Source organism: Nylanderia fulva, unplaced genomic scaffold (assembly GCF_048542155.1).
Source record: "Nylanderia fulva isolate GAGA-0341 unplaced genomic scaffold, ASM4854215v1 Scaffold45, whole genome shotgun sequence".
NCBI lineage: Eukaryota > Metazoa > Arthropoda > Insecta > Hymenoptera > Formicidae > Nylanderia > Nylanderia fulva.
In genome coordinates, this window is record NW_028190532.1 from 1449219 (window position 1) to 1475510 (window position 26292).

A 26292-nucleotide genomic window follows, 5' to 3' on the forward strand; every position below is an offset into this window, starting at 1 on the left:
ATTCATATAATTTCTATATAATCTTCCTCTACTTGTTGAGATAAATAAAACGCATTTATCTCTCTCTTGCCAAGTTTCTTGAAAAAATAATTAAGTTACAATTTCTTCTATGATGAACGTCGACGTATTTTCGGGTATATTTTTGTTATCCGAGCCAATCCGTGCCTGTTTAAACATATACGTCACGACTACCGAAATATCTGGCGCTAAAGTTTCCACAGCGGAAATGTGACCGTTTTGCGCGTGCCTTCGATTACTGCGTGTCTCGCATTTCGATCAATTTGTATATGTCAAGTAATTCCGAGGCGCCAAATGGAAATAGCGCGAGCGTGCCTTAACTTGATTAGAATATTGATTCTCTGGAACAAGTACCGTACAATTAATCCTTATTATGCATGCGCGCACCTTAACAGCGATCGCATCACAATCAACTAATGAAGATTAAATCAATCTAAAATCAGTCGATTTAAGTCTCTATCTATGGATCTCGAATCTATAGATCAGTTGATTAAAGACAGAAATGTATTAGATTATGAGTAAAAATAAAAATATCTGGTTAACATAAAGAAATTTAAATTAAAGTACGGCTTTAAAGAAGGCTCAAACATAATTTTGTCATTCTTTATTTTTGACTTATTATTTTGATTAAGAATTTAACAAGGCTCTGTAATATAAATATAAATATAAATTGAGAGTGTTAAATAGGCAATAAGAGCCACATCGCGGATGACAGTGCGTTATCCCAACGAAACTAAATTTTTTCGTTAGGATTAAAACCTGTGCACAAGGCACTAAATTTTTACTTGGACACGGCCAAGATTTAAAATTGGAATAATCTCTACAAGAGATTTAATTCCATACATCCCCTGTTCCCCCATTAAGGAAATAAATGCGAGAGAAAAATATAGATTCGAAAGTCGCTGAATCGGGAATCGAACCCGAGACCTTTCGCTTGTCGGACGACTGCTCTTTATTATTTTGACTTGATGAATTCATTCCCCAGAGATGGGGCGTGACTTCTGATATACTCTGTATATCTGTAACGTAATTATCCTAAAATAATTTTCAATAAAGTCTCTATTATAAAAATAACAATTACACCTCATCTTGTATATACAAATTTTATACATATATAATCTACGTGCACTATTAGTATAGGTATATACATTATATTTTAATTGACAATCAATTTGCACTCAACAATGCCAAGTTGGGAGGCTGAAGGACTACTAATCATGTTATACCATGATAGAGAAACGCGAGTTAGTTATCCAAGAAACTTTGCACGTCTAGGTCAGGTTCGCACGACAATCTCGGCAACGAGCCAGATCGAGATCGCGGAATATCTCGCTGCCTCCACCCACGCTAATGCAGAGAAGATATATACTTAAATTCGATATCACATAATATGTAATTTGTAGCTCATATTTTTGGTCAAACACTAGACCTTGTAAATTTCACTCCAATATTTATGTGATTTATTCACACACATAATTATCATTTTCTACTTTTATAGAAGCAGCTTTAGATAAAGCTTCTTTTTTTTTACCAATAAGTCGCGTCTTCTTCTTTGTTTATTCCTCTATACTTTTCAAATTTATTTTTATGACTCTTCGGAATATGTAATTAATAATTCAGGTTTCAGAGATTATAATCGGGATTCATCAGGTATCAGAAACGAGTGGATGATTGAAGAAGCCACCGACTAATTATCAAGCGAAATGCACCACGTTGCAGGTTCTCACACGGCTCTGTTTTCCCTTCGTCGGGAAGCGGAAACATGCATACCGCTCAATCTCGGCTTCGTCAACTCGCGACACGGGGTCAGCTACTTCATTTCCACCCCGCGGTTAATTGCGACAAGTTAAACGTAACTTCCTCCAGCTTTTCTTTCGGTCCTTGAGAAGAAGCGGCTTCAAGGCTTTAATTGACCGGGAGTGTAGGCGTTCGATATGATAAAATTCCGTATTTGCAGGCGTGCGTGAAATAGGATGTTTTTACGAAAAACTGATACTTAGATACCACTTATTCGCTGCTTTCTAGAAAATTAATCGCTCGTTGAAGAAAATTATATTACTTATTAAGTCAGACGTGGTATGAAATATAACGCGGATCCTTTCCTTCACTTTCCGTGCAACCAAATGCTTTTTGCAACACAATTTTCTAACTATCGTCTCCTACTTTCCCAATGGCACGATATAAGATTAACACAAAGTAACATATATGTACGTTTACGATAAAATTACTAGGTCACGTAACACGGATTGAGAGTTAGATGTCGTAAAACGCGGAAATCTTACGATTATGTGTTTACGGACATTTTTTAGGATGAAAATAAATCCACTACTTTCGAAAAGAGTTAATTGCTTCTTAAGAAAACCGCATCGCGATGAAGTCGGACGTGCGACGAGCATAATGCACCACGAGAAACGAGTTCTTTTTTACTTTCTTCTTTACTCTCTATGCTCCGGGCGAAATCGTTCACGATGCAATTTATAAACCCGATCAACTTACCTCACTCTCTTACGAGGGGAAGAAGCGAGGCAAGAATGAGACATTGATCGCGAAACGGACTCGATAAAGCGACATCGCGGTATCTATCGAAGAGGTAATAAACTTTACGGCGAAATCTCGATTGCAGACGCTTGGTCCCATTAAACGAAAAAAAAAAAGGCGCGGATTCGCGGAAAGAAGTTCGCGATTTCATAACGCGGCCAGAGAGCCGTCTTTTCTCTTCTTATGCGGTTCCCTTCTCTCTCGCGTTGTCTCGTCTCTCTCCTTTCTCCCGTTCGTCAGTAGGCCAGCAGACATTCTCGCCGCTTTCCAACCAAGAGGCTGCGCCGCGTCTGCTTCGGATTTCTTCGCGGCCAAGTCAAGAGCCCCGGCGAAGATCTATCGATCCGATGGAGTGGACGGCAGGATGCTTTTTCTACGTATCCGAAAGGCGAACGTTTCCATAATACGTTCGAAAAATTCGCGAGGTCAGGGCGAGATCTGAGGCAGGAAAAAACGACCCTCTTCTTCGTGTTTGGCCTCGTTGATTATCATTTCCGATTAGAAAATCAACGAGAGACGAGAGCGTTCCGTGTCTTCCGACGAGTCCCTCCAAAATATATATCGAGGTGGGTCGTAAGGTAAAAAGCGGACGGGCGAAATGGGAATCGTCGCATGCGCCTTTTACGGGGATAGACGAGAAAACAAGAAAGAGAGACCTGCCAGTTTGGACCGGTCCTCCTGGGTCCATTCGGCAGCGCTTCGATGCGCCGTTCAAGGCCCACCTGTCACCATATTTCGAATCTGCGATTTCCCTTTCCCTTGCACTTTCGAAATTTTCACGGTTCCGTGAAATCGATCGTTGGTTTTGCGAAGTTGTAATATCGAAAAAAATTCGATTACATCATCATTCGCGCTTTTGATTAATCGAGCGTTTTGCTGTGCGAGTCTTCCTCATCCTTCTCGTCTGTTCCGACATAATAATTTCGAGATTTATATTCGGTATCGCGCGTATTATACTGGCGGAACGTGCCGTTGCTAGCAGGGGACCAGACGTATATGTACGTTTGAATGCGCAGAATTTATACGTGTGTTGGTGACACATTACCTGTATAGTGGGGAGGAAGATGGAGGGACGCGTACCTGATGCGAAACGAGCTTTCTGACGACGCGACGACTGACCGTGCGGCCACTCCTGCGGTTCAGTTCGTGGTTGGTTCCGGTCAAGACGTCATCGGGCGTCGAACATCTTTCGGCCTTGACATTGCACTGCAAACGAAGAGACTCGCCCTTTGTCGGATTGCACGCGAATCGTTCGCGAAGTGTAGTTCGCATATGCTGTTTCGAATGTGCTAGTGCATGCCGGTTGATCGAATTTCTTCCTCCCGATCGTTTTTTTCTCCCCAAAATTGAGACGGGAATATATATTGAAAATAATTCATTAGAATATATTGTTTCGCTGCAAAAAAGGTGCTGATAATTTTCTAAACACGCGATATGCTCATTTACATTTGATCGCATGTTTCTTCCTATATACAATATATTTCATATATTCCTATTTCATTCAATAATATATATTATATATATAATAATCTGCAATAAATTCATAAGAAACACACATTAATCTTGAAAATATTATCAAATTCCTAATGAAACAAAAATATGTTGCTTGAAATGTATTTAACTTAAAATTTATTGCTCGTAAAGGCATCATTTGCTCGTGATTCGAATCATGTAAGTTTCAGTACTAAATAATAGAACCCTCGAAGAATTTGCTCCAAAATTAAATACAAATTCATACTTTTTATTATATATATTTTAGACAATTTCCTTCATTTTGCCGAATACAAAACAGTCCACTACAATTTCAGTAAAAATCGGAGAAGCGCGAGGTAAATTCGCTTTTCAGTCCGTAGACGAAGTGTCTGTGACCGAAAGAAGAAGAAAAAGAGAGAAAGTCATCAATTTCTTAATTAACCTGCCTGAAAGAAAGAGAGAGAGAAAGTCCACAGCTATACCGGTACCCTCCTGTTAGTTTCGATAACGGTAAACATCATCGTCCTGGAAGTAAAGCACCGAGCCGCATGAGTGCTTTCTCACCGCCGACCAAACGAAACACCGGTATTACAATCCTGTACGATCGTTACAGAAAAGTTATATAAAATTGATCCGCGCGAAGATCGACAGCCTTTTTACTTTGTGGCTTCGGTCTTTGCTTTATTTGAACGTGACTGCTCGACGTCGTGAACTCGTTAATCGCGTTATTTGGGTCTATCGACATTTCCTTGATAATTCCAGTTTTCAGATGTTTCATGAATATTTCCATGGATTTTTCAAAATTTTACAATAAATATTCTTCCTCGAGAAATAATTATATATAGGTGTAAATGTAATTGCATTTCTATAGGGTTTATATAATTGATTTTATGCAAGACGCAAATGTCTCGCACGTGCAGTACATCGTATACTTTTCCTTTTGAGAGTCGATGATGGAATGATATTAGCCGCACATCTGGTCAGCGGTCGAATCATCGTCGCTCTTAATCGATTATATCACTAGTCAACGAGCTATTCTGAATAAGCTTTTTATGCTGCATATATACAAAGAGACTGTGTTTCGATTTGAGAGATGAAAGAGACGAAGACACGATCCCATCGCTGTAACCAAATTTTTTTTCGGGTGTAATTAGACTCTCATGCGAAGCGAGAGATCTAAAAGAATCCTCAAATATTTTTATATTTCCTGCTATATTTTTGTATTTGCTGATTGGCGTATTAGCATAACGGTGACTTTATCTCAAAGTAGAAAATATCACATCTTAGCCGAAATTAATGAAGAGCGCATGCGCACGTTGCAAAGGCTCTTTCGCAAAAACTTCTTTTAAAACGTCAACGCGCATGATGATTAAGAGAGGGACCTCAATGTTTCGTTTCTGTCGACTTTCAGACTACAGACATTCGTTTAACGGGTGTTTTATCTCCAGACGAACGCGTCGTGTAATTAAGGAGAGGAAAAGAAGCGGTCAGAATTGCGAAGTGTGCTTTACACAATATCCCTGTTGCGCGTTTAATTAACCAAGTCACAGCAAATTTAACGCGCCGTCTCTGCGTTTATTAGCATCTCTCAATCATCTATTTATTTCACCGTAAGGAAACGTGATATCGGTTTATCGAATAAAAAAATAAATATTTATCATAATCATTTTCATATTATTAATAAATTCAGATAAAATCTACGATAGAACGAAAGTATTTTCTAACAAATATTATTTAAAAAATTTTAACGTTTGCATGTCCGTCTCGTTATCATCTATCAGAGTCGAAAATCTTTCTTCCGCAGTAATTTCGCTTTGGAAATCTCTCGATAAATCGTAACATTACGGTCATCTCTCACTCTGTTACGTCTTTCGATTTATTTCGATTTATCGGAGCAAAAAGACGCGACGTCTCCCTTCAATGAAAATGATAAGCTGGCACCCGGGCATTAACCGGCTGCATCTTCCTGCCCAGTTGAGAGTTGCAGGCCGATGCGTGGTAACCGGCTTCTCAAGATAATCTGCCCCTTTCCCTTTACCGGTCTTTCTCTCTTTCTCTTTCTCTCTCTCTCTCTCTTTCTCTCTCTCCCCTTTATTTCCCTCACTCTTTTATCCCTCCCTCCTGTCGTCGTCTCTCTGCCGTCTCTTTTGCTTCTTTACTTCTGCCCTCGCAGTCGGATGCGTACACACTTTTACGCGGCTTTTACGGCACTTAGTCGCTCGTTCTACCCAGCAGAGGAGAGGAAGAGGCTCCATCAACGACCATCCATTCCGCAACGTATGCAAGTGCGAGAGTTATCGCGGTGTCAGTGATCGGGGATGCGACGTCGAGGTGACAAGTGCGACGAACAAACCTGACTCCGATGACAAACCTTAGACTTTAGAAATACACAATTCGCGCGTGACTATGTAACGGATGTCGTTCAATTTTGCGGAACATTTGTGACTCTTTTGCACATTTTCAAAATACTGTATTGTGAGCCTCTATGTATATTGTGTTATATATATACGTATGAGAATATATATTTATTTATATGTGTGCGAAGTAACGAACGAATTGCCTAATGTCGTGCGAGCAGATTGCAAAGGACATTATTTGAAATGATGATGAGGCGGAAATAATAGGCGCTTGTTACACACAAGTGTAATCTGTATTTAAACTTTGAATCGTTAGAGTAAAACGTTTCAAAATTGAATCGACAAACACTTATCCTTGGAATATTATTGTATTTGTGTTTATAATCGCGTCCGTCTCACCAGCTCACAAATGACAAATGCTCCAACGTATAAAAATTATCGATTAATTCGAAAGTGATGAAAGCTGTACTTAATCGGCATTTAGTTGAAAAAACATTACGTTCATTTTAGCGGAAAGAGAGTGCGCGCCTTCAATCTTTATCAAGTTACATCAAAAACAAATTATGAGAAAGAAATTGTGAAATGTTATATCAAAAAGTTAAGGATTTGAATTGATGAAGAAAGGAAATTACGCGAGAAAGTTAATTTTTATTGTATCAAACAATTAATTCGGAGATGCATAAAAATTGCGATATATTCGAAAGAACAAGATGATTGATTATAACAATAATAATAATAATAATCATTATTATTATTATTATAGCAATATAAAAATCTTAAAGAAAGACACTAGAATTGGAATAGAAATAACGATATTCCATTAGAAATAAAAAGACTTATTTACTCCATTATCAAATCTGACCTTAGATCTTTCCTCAACATGTTCGATAACGTATCTAAATGCGCGCCCGGCGGCGGTTCGCGTTTAGTTAAGGCCAAGAGCAGTCCGAATGTATCAAAAGCGGCTCTTTCATCCGCTAGAAAACAGATCCAATCGAATCAGACAACGACGAGTCCCATAATTACCCCAATTAAAACATCTCGCTCCGGAAAGCCACCTACGCCCTCGAAGATATCCATCAAGACACCTAACGACGCGATTAATCCACCAAGACGTGTCTCTACCAGTTCGGATTCCTCGAAATCTCGACTCGTTGTGCCTTCGAAGCCTGCGAAACGATCCCCGAACGAAGCCCGACCGGATGCGGCAAAAACTGCCTCGCCTGCCGCACGTGACAAGAAGAAGGTCTGCAAATCGGCTAGCTCGTGCACGATTTTAGAGGACAGAGCGTTGCTGAAGAAAGGCCTCACTTATACACCCGAAAGTAGACCGACGAAACCCGAGACCCTTCGACGAAAGGGCCTCGATCGTTCTGTCAGTTTGAGTTCTGTATCCTCGGACAATCAAACTTCGCATCTCGCAACCAGTTCGCGATGGATTCCCATTTTCTCGGATAGGAGATCGGAGAAGAAGACGGAACTATCGGGAAAAGGTCCGACGCTCATCAACAGATCTACCAGTCTGTGGAATGTTCGGAGCCCGAGAGCGGATAACAATCAATGCGGGAAGACTTCCGGTTCGCCCGCGAGGCTAAACTCAGTCTCCAGGCCGAGCAAGATTCCGCTTCCGGCGAGCCGATCCACCGGTCTCGGTCGATCTCTCGCCGATCTATCGCAAGTAGATCGCGCCGAGGAGATAGTCGGCCGGACGATCATCAGTTTCGAGCTCGATCTCGATGCCGCGTTGGAACGAGCAGATTTATGAGAATTGTCACGAGACTCTGGATCGCGCGTCGAAATTCAACTCTGCGAGGTCGACGTCGATGAGCAATCTGGAGGAGAGAGCCGCGCGACTGATGGCACAATTAGAAAACGATTTGGAGCCCAAGGAGTCACTGGACGTCGTGAATGTCGCTCCTCCGTGTAGAACGGAAACTGTCTACGAGGATCGAGAGACTTTGCTCACGAATAATATTAGTGTAGAGAAGTGTGACTCTGAGGATGATAAGAGCGATCAAGTATCGAGGGCTGATGAAAAAGCGAAGAGAAAAAGAACGATGACTTGTAAAGATATTTGTAAAGTCAAATCAGAAATGGATTTGCAGAGGAACGAATCTGTTACAAGTGAATCTAAGTCTAATCCAATCAAGAGCTGCGAAAAGCCGGATGAATTTACTAAGGATTCGAGGAGAAACAAAGAGAGTTCCATTCAAGAATTGAGGCGCAATTGGGAGAAACAGAGCGGAGGAATCACGAATGAAAATACCGACGCGAAAACGACGATCCACGCTGCAAATTCCGGAAGGATGACCGTCAACCTGTCGAAGACGACGCGAACTGGGAACGACGTCGTCGACGATGCGCAGGAGACGAAGAGGAAGCAGTGCGTCGTCGGTAAAAGAGCCAAGGATATCGAGCATCTGGTGAACTTTTTCAATTGCAAGAACGCCGAAGTCGCCAAGGAATCCTCGCGAGGGGATTTGATCAAGCCGCGGTCCGGAGACGTTCCTATCATCGAGACACCTGCCTTGAAGAAGAACGAGTCCAAGACCGGGAATGAGTACAGTGGATACGTGTCGGATGGAAACTGTTCGGAGGACAGCGGTCACATGAGCAACGAGAACGAAGTGGAATGGAAGGAAACTATGGAGAATCAGGGTCAGAGAGAGACGAGTGAGTTCAAGGGGCAGCAGTACTTCGGTAGGATCAATCAAGACGACGACGTGAAGATCTTCGAGCCGACGATCGTTTGCAGGCTGGCCGAGCCTGAAACGAAAAAGGCCGTCATTAAACGGAATAGTCCCTTGATGTCCGACGATGCTAGCAGTACTGATAATTGTCGGGAGGACAGATGCTCGGAAGATGGACGGCAGGTCCGTGTCGAATGATTATGATCTCGCGCGTTGTTAGTTTTAAATACTGGATAGTCCTCGGTAATAATTAAAAGGTTGATTGAATAATTGGGACGCATTAGTTGCTCCGCGTACCCAATGTGCGCTCGCGTTTATCGTTCATATTGCGGAAAAATCGCGATTTTTTTATATGATAATATTAATAAGATGTACTAACAGAAAGAAGATCCACGGTATCTATTAAGTAACTCTCTTTTTTTAATTAATATTTTATTTTTACGTGAACGACGACTATCGCTATTTTATGATTAGAATGATTAGAATCTCTCGAAATATACACTTAATAAAAATTGACCCGCATTATACATATAATTGAAAGTGTGTGTTAACGTAACTATATTAATACTCAGTTCATTCATTGCGTAGTCTTATGTAAAAGTAATGCAATATCGAGATGCCACGATGCGCCTTTACGCTCCAGTAGCTATATGCATTTATCCTTAATTTCCATACGAAGAAATGTGCATGAAAGTAGTAGGAAACTATGCCATGCGTATTTTAACATTTTCATCGCCCATGAAAATAGGCTCGATATTCGTCTTACATCATATGCGATGTACGTTGCTAGTTATTAATAGCTGATTATTTCTCTCGATAAATCGCGCTTGATTAAGATAGGATAATTAACAGTAATATACACCGCCGTATAACAACACCGGCATTCAATATGCCAATTATGTATTCATCGATGGGAAAACTGAAGGAACGTTCTATTCTTGTTCGCAGATATTCTTCAGATCGGGCACCTTGGAACGACTGGAGGCTCAGAGGGACGAGAAACTCACCGGCCACATCATTTTACTGCAGGCGAGATGCAGAGGCTATCTAGCACGGCGCAGACTCAACACTTTGAAAGTGGGTCGCTTATTTTCCTCTCTTGTGAATTTGAAATATTCTAACTTCATAATTATATTTAGAAGGATAATCTTTTCTGTTACGTATGAGAAACCGCAAGCGAACACTTTCGCTCATTTTTGCACGATTAATGCAGAAATCGCAGCATTTAAAATGTCTAATTCGTTCTAATAGCTCTGAAATTTTACATTTGCCTTTCTTATTATAAAAGTCTTTAGGTTTTTAATTTACCGAATTACCGAAGGAACAAAAAATGTAAAAAATATTATACTTGTACCTCACTTCTTACATTTTCTTCGCTTCGCTGATCACTTGTAATACTTTTCAGTATTAATCCATAATAATGATTGGAAGCAAATAAAAATTGACTTGTCTTACAGCTGCAAGATCTCGCAGTGCGCTGCATCCAGAGAAACGTGAGGAAGCTAATGTCCGTGCGAGAATGGCCTTGGTGGAGATTGTACGTGAAAGTCGCGCCCTTGTTGAATGTTCATCGAACTGAGGATCAGCTGAAGGCGCGAACGGTAAGAAAAACAGTTATCTATGTATTATATGTATATATTTATTACTGTATTTATCCACCGCTCTCATTGTTTTCTAATGCACTTTTTCATTTCAATAGGAAGAGCTCGAGCTTCTCAAGGCAAAAGTGGAGCGCTTGGAGCAGGAACGTAATCATCTGAAACACGACAACGACAAATTAGAGGCAAAGGTGAGTTGCGACACACGGCAACGAATATTATAAAGCAACGCAAGAGAGAAGAATATCCCCTTTCGGTTGGTGCAATTACGCAATGTTTCTTGCGAGGCTGAAGAAAAAATGGTCGCGGCTTCAAAAAAAAAAAAAAAATTTGTTATACTTGAGCGGCGGCCCGTGGTGCTGCAAATTGCTGCTCTCCGCTTCTACCGCAATGATTTCGCGTGTGACCGCGTGATGGGTTCTAATAGAGGCACTCTCGAAGGATACGTTAAGCCCAAACTGCCCGTTTAGGCATTCGTGGCACGCACGCCGCGCAATTGGGTTAAGCACGCCAGACGGCTCGTGTCGAGCGTGTGCGACTATTATCGTGACTCGACCAGTAAACCGCACGCGTTGCATTACCATTCCAGAGTTGGCCACTAATATATAAAAAGGAAAAAAACACGCTAAAACAGTCCGCGCATCCTTATAAGTTGCTCGAGAAAATACCTCCTCCGCGTCACTTGCTTTAATCGGGAATAATTGACTAGAGAGAGTCACATTATTTAATGAGCGCTTATTATCATTCAGCAACTAATGAATGACAATAAATCTCAGCCTAATTTCTTCCTATGTCATTAACGTCGAAATGTTCTCGAGCTACTTTATTTTGTTACAGCGCGGCAATTTTTTTTTCTTTTTGACATTTCTCTCATCCGTTCTATTTTTACAAAAGATATAACTCTTGGATCCCCTGTCGAAACGCTAGAGAGTGTTGTTACGTTCTCCCTTCCACCTTTACTTTCGATACACTTTTCTCACGAAATCTACGGAGAATCTGGCGAATAGCCAAAATCGCCGTCTCGCCCGCTTCTCTCCGCCTTTATCACTCTCGCTAGTCCTCTCTTTCTCGCCGTCTTCCCCTTAGAATAACTCGGAGGTGACCGCCTCCTCTAACGGACGCCTTCGGCGGCGAGTCGACCGACCCAGGAAGAGGCAGTTGCATCGCGACTCCTTGCCGACACAGGCGTCTTCGTTGTCATTTGACGTTACGCAATTCGTCGAAGTAATATAACGCATCTCCGTCTCGATCGTTAAATCAGTAGTACGAACGAAGCTATGAAGTACGAAGAAAACAACTTGAAACTCGAACCGCGACGATTCTGTTTCGGGAAATTCAATCCATCGCTCGCTTCATGATCAGATAAATTAGAAATCGAAATATTCCCGAGTTAACTTTCCTGGATCAATCGAGTCAAGATGCCTTCCGTGCCGACAAGTTACCCGGATACACCCTCCCTCCCTAATTGGGTAGACACGCATCTGAACGCGTTGGAGAACACCAGCTCCGACGAAACGCTCGAAAGAAACGATTCGATGAGCAATCTGACCAACGGTTCGCCGAACTCGCCCGATTCCGCGAGGATCCTGACGAAGAGACCACCCTTGCCGCCGCATTGCGTCAAGAGATCAACTAGCAAGAGATACGTCGCCGGCAATTCGAGTCTCTCGATGCGAAGTCCTTCTCCTTGCAGCATTGCCTCCAGTGTCTCTTATCGCGCCAAGTCCTTGTCCGCTAGAATGAGATCGCCGTCCGTTGCTTCGTCGCGAAGTGGCTCCCAACTGGACTCGTCCAGCTTCTCGATTCCGCCACGAAGAACGTTTCCTCGCGAGAGCACGCGCTCGCCGTCGATGGAGAAAGTCCTGGTGAAGGAGCAGGCTCCGGTCGTGTTTGACGCGAGTCTGAACTTCGTCCTCGGCTGCGAACGACAGAGGGTGAAGCAGTCCTTTCGACCTACCGCGTCCCACCTGGAACCTTCCACCGCTTCGTCGTATCTCTCCTCGAAGATCTCCCAATTTCTTAAACGTACCGATCATATCATGGACGAGTGGCGGAGCCTCGGTCACAGAGACGACGCTAACGACGAGACGTTAAGTTTGTCGCGAGATAAGCCCCGCGGTATTATCGGGAGAAGTCAGAGCGCCACGAATATTATGATACGCGGCTATCAGTACTATAGTAGATCGAACAGCGTGACAAAGAGTCCCTCCAGGCGGTCTTTGTCCCGCGCTTCGGACGATGGCACTTTATCGGAGGGAATGCAGGAGGTAATGACGCAGAGTGAAAATGACGGCTAGAAATTTCCATTGAGGAAAAATCAGAGATTACACAATTTATAAAAAAATTTCTATTTAGAAATCATAGACAGATAAGATATTTTATAGACGCAGAACAGGAAAAGAGTAATCGTATAAGGCATAAGTGATTCCGTGTCGTTTGCGTGTCGCGACTCAATGTTCTTACATAAGTCATGTATTTCTCTGTTTAAGCTGAGCGAGATGACAGCAGACTTCGCCGAGGAGCATTCTACGTCAACCTTAGCGGCGGAGAGGATCGATGCCGAAACGTCGGAGCGTCTGCGACTCGAGAGGGAGTTGCAGGATGTGACCGAGGCTAACAAGAATCTTCAGCAGACGACCGAACGGCTGGAGATGGAACTGCTGTACGCGAGAGCTGCCGACTTGAACGGGGTAGCTTCCGATGGCGAGGAAGGCGAGGACGGCGGTGTTTATAGGCAACGATATGAGAATGCCATTCGAGAGCTCGAGTTCACGAAGAGGAAAATGGCACAACAGCACGAGGACGATCTGGAGCAACTGGTGGGACTCAAGAAACAGTTGGAGAAGAAGGTACGTCAACATTTTACGCTCGTAATCACACAAACAAACGTCATCATTATCACCGTCATGTTTTCGCTCAGTTGGCCGATGCTTACGAAGAGGTGGAGGAGCAGCGACAAGTCGTCGGACAGTGGAAGCGACGAGTTCAGAAACTGAACGGCGAGATGCACGATCTCAGATTACTGCTGGAGGAACAGACCGCTAGGAACAATTTACTGGAAAAGAAACAGCGCAAGTAAGTTTCGTCGTGTCAAACAAAGCTACAACAATAAGAGATAGTATGAATTGTGCTAGTTTGTCGCGCTTTGAGATATGGTGCCTCGCGGGCGTGTTTAATCCACGGCTAATGGTCGACGAGTCGGTGTCGGGTATATAGTAGCTTGCTCTATTCTCATTTCATTCGCGGCAACAAGTGTCTCTGGCTCGATGCCAGGCCAGTAACGCCACCCGATCTATACTGCCAGCGTTCAGCGACGCGTCCGGTGCGCCTGCAAATCACGATTGACCGTTCGCGAAGATAGCTTCCTGTTAATCTAAATGCAGCGCACCGGTTAAAGCCGATCTCGTTACAAGCAGCGAAATTGGACTCGCTCCCGAAATCCAGCCCGTTCTTTCTAATACTTATTTTAATTAACGGTTCAAAGTAATTGATTTGTACGTTATGGGTATTTTTACTAAACATTATTAAAAAATCTTCGAAATATCTATTTAAACTTTTTTTATTTTTTACATAAAATACAGTTATTACCGTTGTAATATTGAAGTTATTAAATTTTATCTTTTTTCTCATTTAATAATTGTAATAAATGTATTTAGGTTCGATTCGGAAACTCAGAACCTGATGAACGATCTTAGACAAGAGAAAGCACAGCGTGAAAGATTAGCGAGAGAAAAGGAGATTGCGATCGCGGAAAAGTTCACAATAGAACAAAATCTAAGCGTGAGTACATATATATTTTTTCTTATTACCATTTTTTTTTTTATTTTCCCAGCTTCAGACAGATGAATATGTATCTGTATATATTACCATTTTTATAACAGGACGCAAGACTAGAGATTGAACTGAAAGAGGAGAGACTACGCACGTTGACCCAAGAATTGGAGGAGCTCACTTTCGGCGGTAAAACGGAAGAGGAAGTGGCGCAGCTGAAGAAAGCGAAACACGAGTTGGAGAAACGCGCCAAGGATCAAGAAGAGGAACTGGACGATTTAGCTGGTCAGGTGCAGCTGCTCGAGCAGGCGAAACTCAGGCTGGAGATGAGCATCGAACAACAGCGCAAGGAGATGCGTAAAGAGATGCAACAGCGCGACGAGGAACTGGAAGACGTTCGCGGAAACGCGCACAAGAAAGTTAAGGCTCTCGAGTCGCAGTTGGAAAACGAGCACGAGGAGAGGACGATTCTTTTAAGGGAGAAGCACGAATTGGAACGCCGTTTGGTAGCTTTGGAGGAACAAGATCGAGCCGATCGCGCGACTGAAGCCGAGACTATGCAGAGGTGAGTGTGAAAAATTCTGAACTCGTTCCTATTCATTTAGCGTCCGTCTTATCTAAAATATAAAATTAATTTCAATAAATAATTTACGCGTTGCGTGTATAATTAAACAGACTGAAGAGAGACTTGAAGAGGACAAAGGCCTTACTCAGGGACGCGCAGACGATGCTCGAGAGATCCAAAGGCGATTCGACGGGCAAAGCCGCGCTGCGTCAATTGAAGAATCAGCTGGAAGACGCGGAATGCGCTCGAGCAGTGGCGATTAAAGCGAAACAGGCGTTGGAACAGGAACTGAACGAAACGCAAGCGAGTCTGGAGGAAGCTATGCGACAACGTTCCGAAGCGGAAGAGCGGGCCAATGCGGCCAATCGCGAACGCACGGAGCTGTTGTCTCAGTTAGAAGAAAACGAAGAGGAGCTTGCTGAGGTATGTTATTTCATTTAGAGTCCAAAAACCAGCAAATTTCACTCAAGTCAAACTAATCGATCAATTATAATTAATATCACTCTTAAGACTTATAAAATAATATTTTAAATTTTTATAATTAATAATTGTGATAATTTTTAAATAAACAAAATATTTTAAAAATAAATAGAAATTATATAAATGTAAAATGATTTTATACACGCCTCTTATTATGATCACAAAGGTCTTGAAGAAATATCGAGCCGCCGTGCAACAAGTTTCTGCGGAGCAAAGCCAATTGCAAGAGGCTCAGGTTCAAATTGCCGCACTCGAGGCGGAAAAGTCATCATTGAAGGACCAATTAGCGGAACTGGCGCAACGATTAGAATCAGTGGAGCAACTCGGCGACCCTACGGCAAACAGTCTCGCTACGAGACGCCTGGAATTTCGAGCCAAGGAGCTCGAGAGCAAGCTCGAACTGGAGCAAACCACGAGAGCGCGTTTGGAGGTATTGTCACAAATTAGCAAACTCATTAAAATTAATTATTTAAAAACAATCTATTTAGTCTTAGAAAGAATCGGGTATATAAGACTAATATTTTAAAAAATTAATTGAATATTGTAATATGGTGACACATAATTTGTCAAATTAATAAATACACATGTATATTTTTAATTGACTGACTGTAATTATTTGCCTTTATTTTTGCAGACGCAAATAGCACGGTTGAAGGAAAGCGTAGATAAATTACAGACGGAATCAGCCTTACTCAGAACAAAGGAGCAGACTGCTCAAGACGCGGCGAGACGACTGCAACGATCCTTGCGCGATGCACGAGACGAAGCCAGCTCAGCGATATCGCGTGAACAGGAGGCCCTACGTGCTCGTCGCGATACAGAGAAATCTTTGGAAGCCGCAGAGGCTGAGACCAAAGTGGCCAGAGATGATCTCAGATTGGCGCTACAGAGGATCGACGACTTGCAGAGCGCGATTCAAGGAGAGCTCGACTTGGACTGTAGCGAGGAAGCCACGAGCGAGAATAGCGATAGGTAAGAAATAGGAGAAAAATATAATGTAATAAAAAATACAAATAATTAAGAATATACAAAATAAAAAGATAATTTTAAATGTGAGATTTTCAAATATTTTTCATGTATGATAATGTTGAATAATTTTCGTTGTTCAAGTTGTAAGAAAAATTTCCTTGTTTTTCTAGTGATTGATCCGAGCCAATATCGGGCCTCGAGTCCGATCAAAATGACGAAGGCACGACTGAAACAGGATCAATGGACCAGATGATGGATTTATCTTTGCGTACCGAAACGTCGAACAAAACGTGAACCCGCCTCGTATTTAACGTATACGACCGAGACTTACATAAAAAAGTGACAAACTAGGATCATAATCCGGAGAGACGAAAGACTGGTGAAGAGAATACGAAGGACGGTATAATAGCTCGAAATCGCGATGAACTTTAATCGTGCTGTTTGAACGACGCCGCTGGCGTCTTTTTTCGCTGTCGTGAGGAATAAAACTACCGCAAGAGTGAATAAAAACTAGCGCGGAGGCTAGTTGAATGACGAAATCAAACTTATGAAGTAAAGTTCGAGCTGCGGATCAAGCTAAGATCACTAAGTTAATTAACTGTGTGCTCACACATAGACATTCTCTCTCTCTCTGCGAGCGATGATAAACTTTTTAGGTGCTAACTATGTATAATTCTCAGAAAAAACCTCGATGTCGTGGCTAACTTTGCACGTCGCACTTAGTCGTGCGTCTGCGGTGCTATTATCTCTTGTCCGTTTTTCTTCTTCTTTTTTTTTCTCTTCTTAAACCGTCGATGACAACGACGTCGTCCTTTTCCAGTCTTCCACAGAAATTCGAGCCATTTCTTCATAAGCGCGAATGCGAATATTGATGAAATTGCGTACATTTACTGCCGAACAAAAGTCGAAATAGGATTTGACAGAAAAAGCATTTTTAATGTTGACAAAGACAAATTTATATCTTTTTATTAGAAAGATATAAGCAAATATTTTGCAACGAATTTTAAGCAATAGATTAAAACCTTCTTCTTGATTTTAATAATATCGATGTAGCGAGACTTTACCTCTTTTATAGGATATTCGTGCTTTTGTTCGACAGCGTAGATATACATATATGTCGTGCGAATATTTTTTTGTAGAATTAGCTCACTTTTTAGAAAAGGACACATTGCGCTTTTTATTCTTTACTTCACCTTTGTATCACATCGTGTAAAAAGGAAGGAAAGGAAAGGAGCACGACAGAGAAACGCGTGCCACGACTCAAATTAGGGCTTTGGTTTCATGTAAGGATTCTCGTGTAACTTATTGCTTTGTAAAATGCAGATCTCCTATTTAATTACTCGGAAGTGTTTCTTCATCCTCCCTTTACTCTGTACAAGCATCCCAACTATCTTGAAGTTCAATCAGCAAAAACGAAACGGACGAAAAGTCCGCGAGCAGAGTGGAGTCACAAAAGTAGAAACAGAGACCAGAGAAGCTAGCCAGTGCGAATTGGTTATCAAATTAACCATTACACATAAAACGACTCGTATACAAGTGCATACATACATACATACATACACGATCACTCGTCCTCCTTCGACTTTTCCCTTTGAACAGCTAGACATTGATTTCCCGCGGGATGGGTCCCGCTCACCAAAGTTCCTGAAGTAAAGTTAAGCTCTTTTCCTTCTGTTCACCGCACTCCCGTTTCCCACCCCGTCGCATTGCACTCTGTTTCTTCATCACTTCTATAGTCAGACTCTACCTCTACCAGTTAGATGCGTAAAGCGACGAGCAACAATTAAATTGCGAGTAAGTTACTGTCGCTTCCACGACAACAGCGAGGACAACGAGGATGGATGTGCCATTTTAACGACGACATTCCCTTCTCTTCCTGAGGTAAGTCCTTCCAAGTCTATTAAACCGCGAATTAAAATACGATAGTGTCGCACACAATTTTAGCGTATTTTTGATTAAAAGAAAAAAAAAATATATATATATATATATGCGCGCTGTGATATATCGATTGTTATACAAAATGGCTCGAGCGCACGATGCAATTTAATTTTTATTTATGTAGTAACTCGATCACAGTTCGCATGACATTGATTGACTGTATAATTTATTTTATTATTTGTTTTTAGTTTTTATTTAATCTGAATATTGACTGTCAGTATCGGTAAACGCACAGTAGTTTTAATTACTCCACCTAGTATAAAACACGCCTGTACACGCAGTGTACAAGCAGTACATATGCTCGCGTATAATGCATATACATATGTACATAGGCGTATATATATCACATCAAGGGAACAAAAATTTAGTCTCGACATGGCTCCTCATTAGAGATTACGTTATATGCATGGCTTCCATTCGCGACTAACTACACGCTCCGATAAATTACGGCGTCGCACGAGGTTAATGGATAAGTATGTGTATGTGTGCCGAGACGCATTCGTAATTCTCGCTATTAGCGAATTTGAGAAGAATGCAAAGGCAAATCTAGTTAACGCTCGTTATGTACGAAGAAAATGCAGAGAAAGAATTAATGAGCGAGACGCAGTTTTCATTTTAGTGTCGCATCGTTCTGAAATAACTTTGATCAAATAATTGAAAATATGCATTTAGCAGAAGTCTTATCAAATAACATGACGCACAGTTTGCATGAAATCGCGGAAACACGTTTAAAAAAATTTTCTTATCGACATATTATAATCTCGTTGCTCCTTTTAATGCAAATCAATTTAATTATTATTTTATATTAAAAAATTGATGTAAACAAAATCTTTCATCTTCGTTTGCTTATATTATACGCAGATTATACTCAAAAAATCCAATCTTCGAAGCGAGTTATAAATTCAGTGAACTTTCGAGACGAATAGATTGAACGAATCGATTAACTCGGCGTTTGCTAATTTATCTCGTATATATATCTCGTAATTGATTTGCACCTATTCATCCGTGAATTTGCATCGTGGTCATTAATCCGCACGCTGAACAGAAAGCAAGAGTCGCGCGAGCTTATGTGGCTTAACATCGCAACATTTTGCAGTTTAGCTTAGCGATTGCCAATTTTGTGAGTAAATCAAAGGTAGTTTATACAAGTTGTCATATGTCATTGTGGCTTGCAATGACACAACTGTAACCAGCTTATTTGAAGATACAAACAGGCTTTATAAATTAAAAATTTTACGCAATCTTAATACAAAAATCATTGCAATAATAATGATCGACAGTTGTGCTAATTAATTTTTTATTATTAAAATTTCAGTATCAATTAACGTAGACAGTATCAACTGTACACATTTTGAAAAACAATAAATCATAAATTAACGCACGCTGTTTTTATTCCGTTTCGAGTTATATAACTGAGAAAATATTTGCATTTTTAAATAAATTGATTTTGTGTGCTAAAGTGAAACTAATATTCTCGCAATTTTTTTAAATAGCCACAAATATCTCGAATAAATGCTTTACGCGCCAATAGCTTTTCACAAAGCTTTATCAACACAATTCCTTCGAATTTAAACGATGCGCCTTTAAATAAAGTGCTAAAAATAGAGTAATAAAATATCTACAAACATGTTAGAAAGAAGTTCGTTTTGAGTATAAGATATAATATGTATGTATATGTTTTACATATGACGAGGACTATATCTTATTAATCTTCAGTAATTCACGAGAACTAAATAAGAATATTTTTACAATTAAAATATTTATTATTGCAAATATATAATTTAAAAAAAAACACATTACTTTACGATATCGTATACTTATATGCAACTAGCTTTTCGGACCGCGCTTCGCGCGGTCCTCAAAGCCAGCCTTTCTATTCGGACCGCGCTTTGCGCGGTCCCCATATAGTCTATATTAAATCCGTTTTAACACAAAAAATTAATTCTTTTTTTGTATTACCGCGAACTACTTCCACATTTGTTGTTCGACTTTCACGAAATTTATACCAAAATAAATGTTTAAATTTTTTTGTGGATGACTACTATGTTATCTATTTCTTTCTCCCAGATATTTTATTTTCTTTTTTTAAGACACGTTTTCTCTCTCTCTCACTCTAAAACACACGCGCTCCCTTTCTCTCTCTTTAAGACACATGCTCTCTCTCTCCTTATCTCTCTCCCTCCCTCTTTCTTTAAGACACACGCTCTCTCTCTCTCTCTCTCTCTCTCTCTCTCTCTCTCTCTCTCTCTCTCTGTGTATGTGTGTGGGGTTTTTTAAGTTTACGCTTTTACCTACGCATCCACCCACACAATCGCATATTTATGAACGGATTTTTTAAAAAATTGGTACCAAAATGTTGCAAATTTTTGGCGACGATGTGGTTTTTTCAAGTGTTACACCTCCACCCACACGCATGCGCATTTATGGACCAATTTTCACGAAATTAGTACCAAAATGTTGCAAATTTTTCTGAGAAAGCTGCTGTGTGGTTTCTTTAAGTTTTATCCCACCCACGCATGCATCCACGCATTCACACATTTATTCACATACTTTTTTGAAATTTGTAGTTAAATTTGTTGGAGATGGCTACTATGATTTTAACAAATTTTTATCATCCTATTCATCCACCCACGCACCCATGCACCCATTTGCATACGCATTTATTGACTTGGTCACACCAAGAAGTAATTTTTAAAAAATTTGTGTACGTATTTGTGATTATGTGTGCAATTCGTGTAAATAAACCTTTAATTTGTATGCAATTTTCACGAAATTAGTACCAAAATGTTGCAAATTTTTGCAATCACAAACATGTACACAAATTTATTTAAAATTACTTATTGGTGTGACCAAGTCAATAAATGCGTATGCACATGGGTGCATGGGTGCGTGGGTGGATGAATAGGATGATAAAAATTTGTTAAAATCATAGTAGCCATCCTCAACAAAATTTGAGTACAAATTTCGAAAAAGTCTGTGAATAAATGTGTGAATGCGTGGGTGAATGCGTGGGTGGGATAAAACTTTAAAAAACCACACAGCAGCTTTCTCAAAAAAATTTGCAACATTTTTGTACCAATTTCGTAAAAATATTGGTCCATAAATGCGCACGCGCGTGGATGAATGCGTGGGTGGAGGTGTAACAATTGAAAAAACCACATCGTCGCCATCTTCAAAAAATTTGCAACATTTTGGTATCAATTTTAAAAAAATCGGTTTATAAATATACGATTGCGTGGGTGGGTGCGTGGCTGGAGGCGTAAACTTAAAAAAATAAAACACCAGCTTTGTCAGAAAAATTTGCAACATTTTGGTACTAATTTCGTGAAAATTGGTCATAAATGCGCATGCGCGTGGGTGGGTGCGTGGGTGGAGGTGTAACACTTGAAAAAACCGCATCGTCGCCATCTCCAAAAAATTTGCAACATTTTTGTACCAATTTCGTAAAAATATTTGTCCATAAATGCGCACGCGCGTGGATGATTGCGTGGGTGGAGGCGTAAACTTAAAAAAATAAAACACCAGTTTCCTCAGAAAAATTTGCAACATTTTGGTACTAATTTCGTGAAAATTGGTCCATAAATGCGCATGCGTGTGGGTGGATGCGTGGGTGGATGCGTGGGTGGAGGTGTTACACTTAAAAAAACCGCATCGTCGCTATCTCCAAAAATTTTGCAACATTTTGATACCATGTGTTCAGAAATATTGCAAAAAAAAATTTTTTTCGCAAAAACATACCCTCCTCTGAAGAAAAAAAATAAAAATAAAAAAATTAAAAAAAAAACCCACAGCAGCCACCCCCGAAAAATTTGCAACATTTTGGTACCAATTTCGAGACAATCGGTCCACAAATGCGGAAGTAGTTCGGGCACAGACAGACAGACAGACAGACGGACGGTGCTTATATATATAGATTAAATTAATCCCTCTCTCTCTTTCTCTCTCTCTCTCTCTCTCTCTCTCCCTCTCCCTCCTCAATATTATATATAATAATATAATATTATAAATAAATATTACGTAATATAATCATTTTTTGCAGTAAAACAGAAAGCTCGATGGGCAAGAGCCGGAAGAGGTACAAATTTAAAAAAAATCGGTTCATAAATATACGATTGCGTGGGTGGGTGCGTGGGTGGAGGGGTAAACTTAAAAAAATAAACCAGTAGTTTTCTCAAAAAAATTTGCAACATTTTGGTACTAATTTCGTGAAAATTGGTCCATAAATGCGCATGCGCGTGGGTGGATGCGTGAGTGGGTGCGTGGGTGGGGGTGTAACACTTAAAAAAACCGCATCGTCGTTATTTCCAAAAAAATTTGCAACATTTTGATACCATGTGTTCAGAAATATTGCAAAAAAAGATTAAACATACCCTCCTCTGTAGAAAAAAAAAAAAATTAAAAAATTAAAAAAAAACCCCCACAGCAGCCACCCCCAAAAAATTTGCAACATTTTGGTACCAGTTTCACGAATATCGGTCCACAAATGCGGAAGTAGTTCGCGTACATACATACAGACAGACGGTGCTTATATATATAGATAGATATGCATTCTGCAACAGCAGCAAGTGTCCATTCATAATTTAATGGAATATTTTTACAACTGTTATGTAATTCACGTGACACGACGTCGATATGGATCAGAAATTACAGCAAACTATGTCTTATGTATGGCAAGCGTGTTACATACGCGTTACATAGCGTCTCATGAATTTTTCATCGCGAACATGTAACCGTCTCCGCAAGCCCGTGAAACGTCAAAAGTCATTGCTCTTGTTGGGAGATCAATAAGGGGGTGAAAAATCACGCGTCTCGAAAAGATTAATGTCTCACATAATCCGGCATCGGCGCTGATTTATTTCGCATAATACGACGTGTGGCGCACTCGTTACGGCGTCATAGTACCGTACAAAATCAAACGTGACTCATCTGAAACCTGACCGAGGCAAAAATTCGTACCAATGGGAATTTAATCAAACTGGCTTCCGTATATTTTTACGGAAGGAAAATTTCACAAAACTCTCTTTTGATATTCATTTTTTTTAAATTTCGATAAAATCCTGAACTATACTTGAATTATACATATGTATAGGAAGAAGCTAATAAACACATACATATTTCTCTTTTCTTTGATTATTATCCATTCTTTGATATAAAAAAAGGAAGCTTAATGGATGTCTCGCTGCTCTGGACAGTTAAATGGATTTATCAGTGCAACTGAGATAGAAAAAAAAAGATTAAAAGAACTCGGAGGATTGAAACGTCGATATTTCATCGAATTCGTTATACAAGCTTTGGGTGTCACTCTGTATTTCGCGACATAGTGCTTTATACACTTGATATGCAGAGTATATATGGAAAAATATATACAAAACGATGATATGCAAACTACAGGTAAAATGAATAAAAATAATATTTCAATAAGTTATATACGAATATTTATAACATTTCGGACAAACAATTCTGTAATTGCTCGCACAGAAGCTAAATGGGACGCGTCTTTTTTTTTATATTCTGTAACATAAATCGTTGTAATCGGATTAACCGTTCGGTCGCTGGACGGAAAATGTTTCAGATTTTTCCATGCAAAAATATTGTATATATAACGGAGATGTAAAGAAATATTTTTACTATCTCCGATCGGAAGTGTTATTCCCTTTGTCTTCTTTCCTCTCTGCGGAATGCGACAAAAAGTGTAATGCTTAGCATGCGAATAAGCAAATGAACGTATATGCTCTTTGACGCGAAGCGCAGCGGGGAAAAAATATGCTTCTCAAAAGAGAAACGGGAGGGTCGATATTTTCGCCAAGCTCGTCTCGTCGGAGCGCAAATGTCGTGTGCGTCGCTTTAAATTTTAATCACACCAAGCGGGCGCCAAGCTGCGCGCTTGCATTTATAAAGGGCGACATAATGAGCGCGCGAGCACGCGGACTCTCTCTACAGGCGTGCGACACCGATTAACCGAGTATTACTTTAATTAACTTCACGTTCGCGGAGGAATGAACGCACAGGCAAGCCCGATGCGATGCCAGGGCACGATGCTAGGTGCGATTTCTCGCCGAAATAACGCATGTACGGCGTTAAGATCCCGAAGACTCTCCACCCTCTTGTGCAACCGACAGAGCAATCGGTTGTGTTGAACAGAAACAGTTAAGATAATGACAATTTACGTGATTACAAGGGACACCGGCTGAAGCAATTTGTCGCGAAATGCATTAAGTCTGGTGACTTGCCATTACTTTACTTGAAAGAGAAGAAGGAAGAGAGAGAGAGAGAGAGAGAGAGAGAAACAGAGAGGAATGGACAGTTGTTCAGTTACGAATCTCTCTCAAGACCTAACATTCTGCGAGGTTGCCTGTCACTTAGAAGTAATGAGTGAAATAAATCCAAAGAGTAGCGCATAAAGTAGCGATGCGTAAAACTAATGAAGGGTGAAGTAGATATTTCTCATATTACAATTTGAAGAATAAACTCAGTTAATTATTTATTATTTAGGCTTATTATCGACGACTTCATAGTATCAGATTTTGTTCAGGTTATTATTGCATGTTTCAAGCAGCAAAAATAAACAGAAGGTATCAAATCAAGAAAGAGAATCTTGTAATTGTTTGCAAGTCTATTAAGAGATTCTTGCGAAATTCTCTGCCATTATCGTGATATTCTTATCTTGCTAACGACGGCGAAGAAGTCATCTTAAATCTGCGTTAAGATTATATCTCGGAACAATCAGTTGCAAGATGAGCGGTAGTAATTAGGGAGATAGTATTCATAAATTATCAATTTAGAGTGACGGTTTTATGCAATATTTGTTTTATGGTACAATAAACATAAAATGTATCACGATAACAACAATTTTACCGACTACATAATCAGATATTTAATAACGATATATTCGACAATTATTTCTCATTTAAAAATCATTAAAAGGCATGCACATGTGCATTCATTAATGCGTATAGTTTATACACGAACAATCTATTTTACGATTTCATATTATTTAAATCTATATGTGATTATTTATATTTATATAACTGTAGGATATATCAATCATAACTGTTTAAATCTCCAGATCGGCGCGGTTTCCTGTCAACATGTTTTTAACAATTCAATGAGAATGCAAAATGTTTTTAACAATTCAATGAGAATGCAGTCTGTTTACAGATATAAATTTCTATCACGTTGGAATTACACTTGTATATTTGCCAATCGAAACCAAAGCTTGCATAGGAATTAATCATGGAACAAGAGCAACGTGACGTTCGCTGCTCGTTAATAATATATATGTCAAGCCTGATCTGTCACTACTCTTATGATTAATTAAGTTGACACACATGTTGAATGACAGTAGGTCTTATTAGTTACAAGACATAGTAAATTGCAGCACGACAGCTTTCATACTTATAATTATAACGTCTGCGTTTTTTTTTTTTTTTTTTTTTTCAAAAAAAAAGGAAACAATCTTAATCTTAAATGTGCACAAACTGTTATGATATGCTGAATAGAAAACTTAGAAGATTTTTGTCATCAGTTATATATTTTATAAAAATCTTTCCTCAATGGTAAAAGTCGATCAAAACTAGCAATCATTTATTATAAATAATTAATTAAAATACAACGTTATATATTTGATTATTTATCTATCAGATATTCGATTTTGAGTGCTCGTGCGCGCAATTATAGTTAAAAGTCAATTTATCCTGACGCTTTTGTGTCACATCGAAAGTGTTTCTATGAATCGTCAGAAACTGCTGCAAAAGCCGCAGCTTTGAAATGTGAGATTATCATGGATCACGCGTATTCCAAGAGAACCGAAACTATCCGCTCTGAAACGCAATCAGCTTAACTCTGAAACGCAATAAATCCCTTTGATGCATCCTGTGTTTGTTGTTCTCGTTATT

At 40.0% G+C, this 26292-nt stretch overlaps 2 protein-coding genes and 1 pseudogene across 2 annotated transcripts in view; 2 read left to right on the forward strand and 1 right to left on the reverse strand.

Moving 5' to 3' along the window:
- Positions 1-17798, forward strand: part of LOC114940934 (unconventional myosin-XVIIIa) — a 46764-nt gene extending 28966 nt beyond the window's left edge. The window contains 11 exon segments of the mRNA XM_029315746.2: positions 10025-10153; positions 10534-10677; positions 10776-10865; positions 13164-13523; positions 13595-13749; positions 14331-14454; positions 14556-15010; positions 15121-15433; positions 15657-15920; positions 16125-16462; positions 16630-17798. Of these exon segments, the coding sequence (XP_029171579.2) occupies positions 10025-10153; positions 10534-10677; positions 10776-10865; positions 13164-13523; positions 13595-13749; positions 14331-14454; positions 14556-15010; positions 15121-15433; positions 15657-15920; positions 16125-16462; positions 16630-16636 (2379 nt within the window). The 3' untranslated portion in view covers positions 16637-17798.
- Positions 202-3828, reverse strand: LOC146721586 (uncharacterized; annotated as a pseudogene).
- Positions 3340-8211, forward strand: LOC146721587 (uncharacterized). Its single transcript, XM_085486587.1, has 2 exons — positions 3340-4227; positions 4316-8211. The coding sequence occupies exon 2, from the start codon at positions 7267-7269 to the stop codon at positions 8149-8151; it is 885 nt and encodes a 294-aa protein (XP_085342713.1). The 5' UTR covers positions 3340-4227; positions 4316-7266; the 3' UTR covers positions 8152-8211.
- Positions 17799-26292: the final 8494 nt, after the last annotated feature.

Excerpts from the sequence above, each read along its gene's own strand:
- LOC146721587 (XM_085486587.1), top strand. The coding sequence starts at position 7,267 with ATGTTCGATAACGTATCTAAATGCGCGCCCGGCGGCGGTTCGCGTTTA.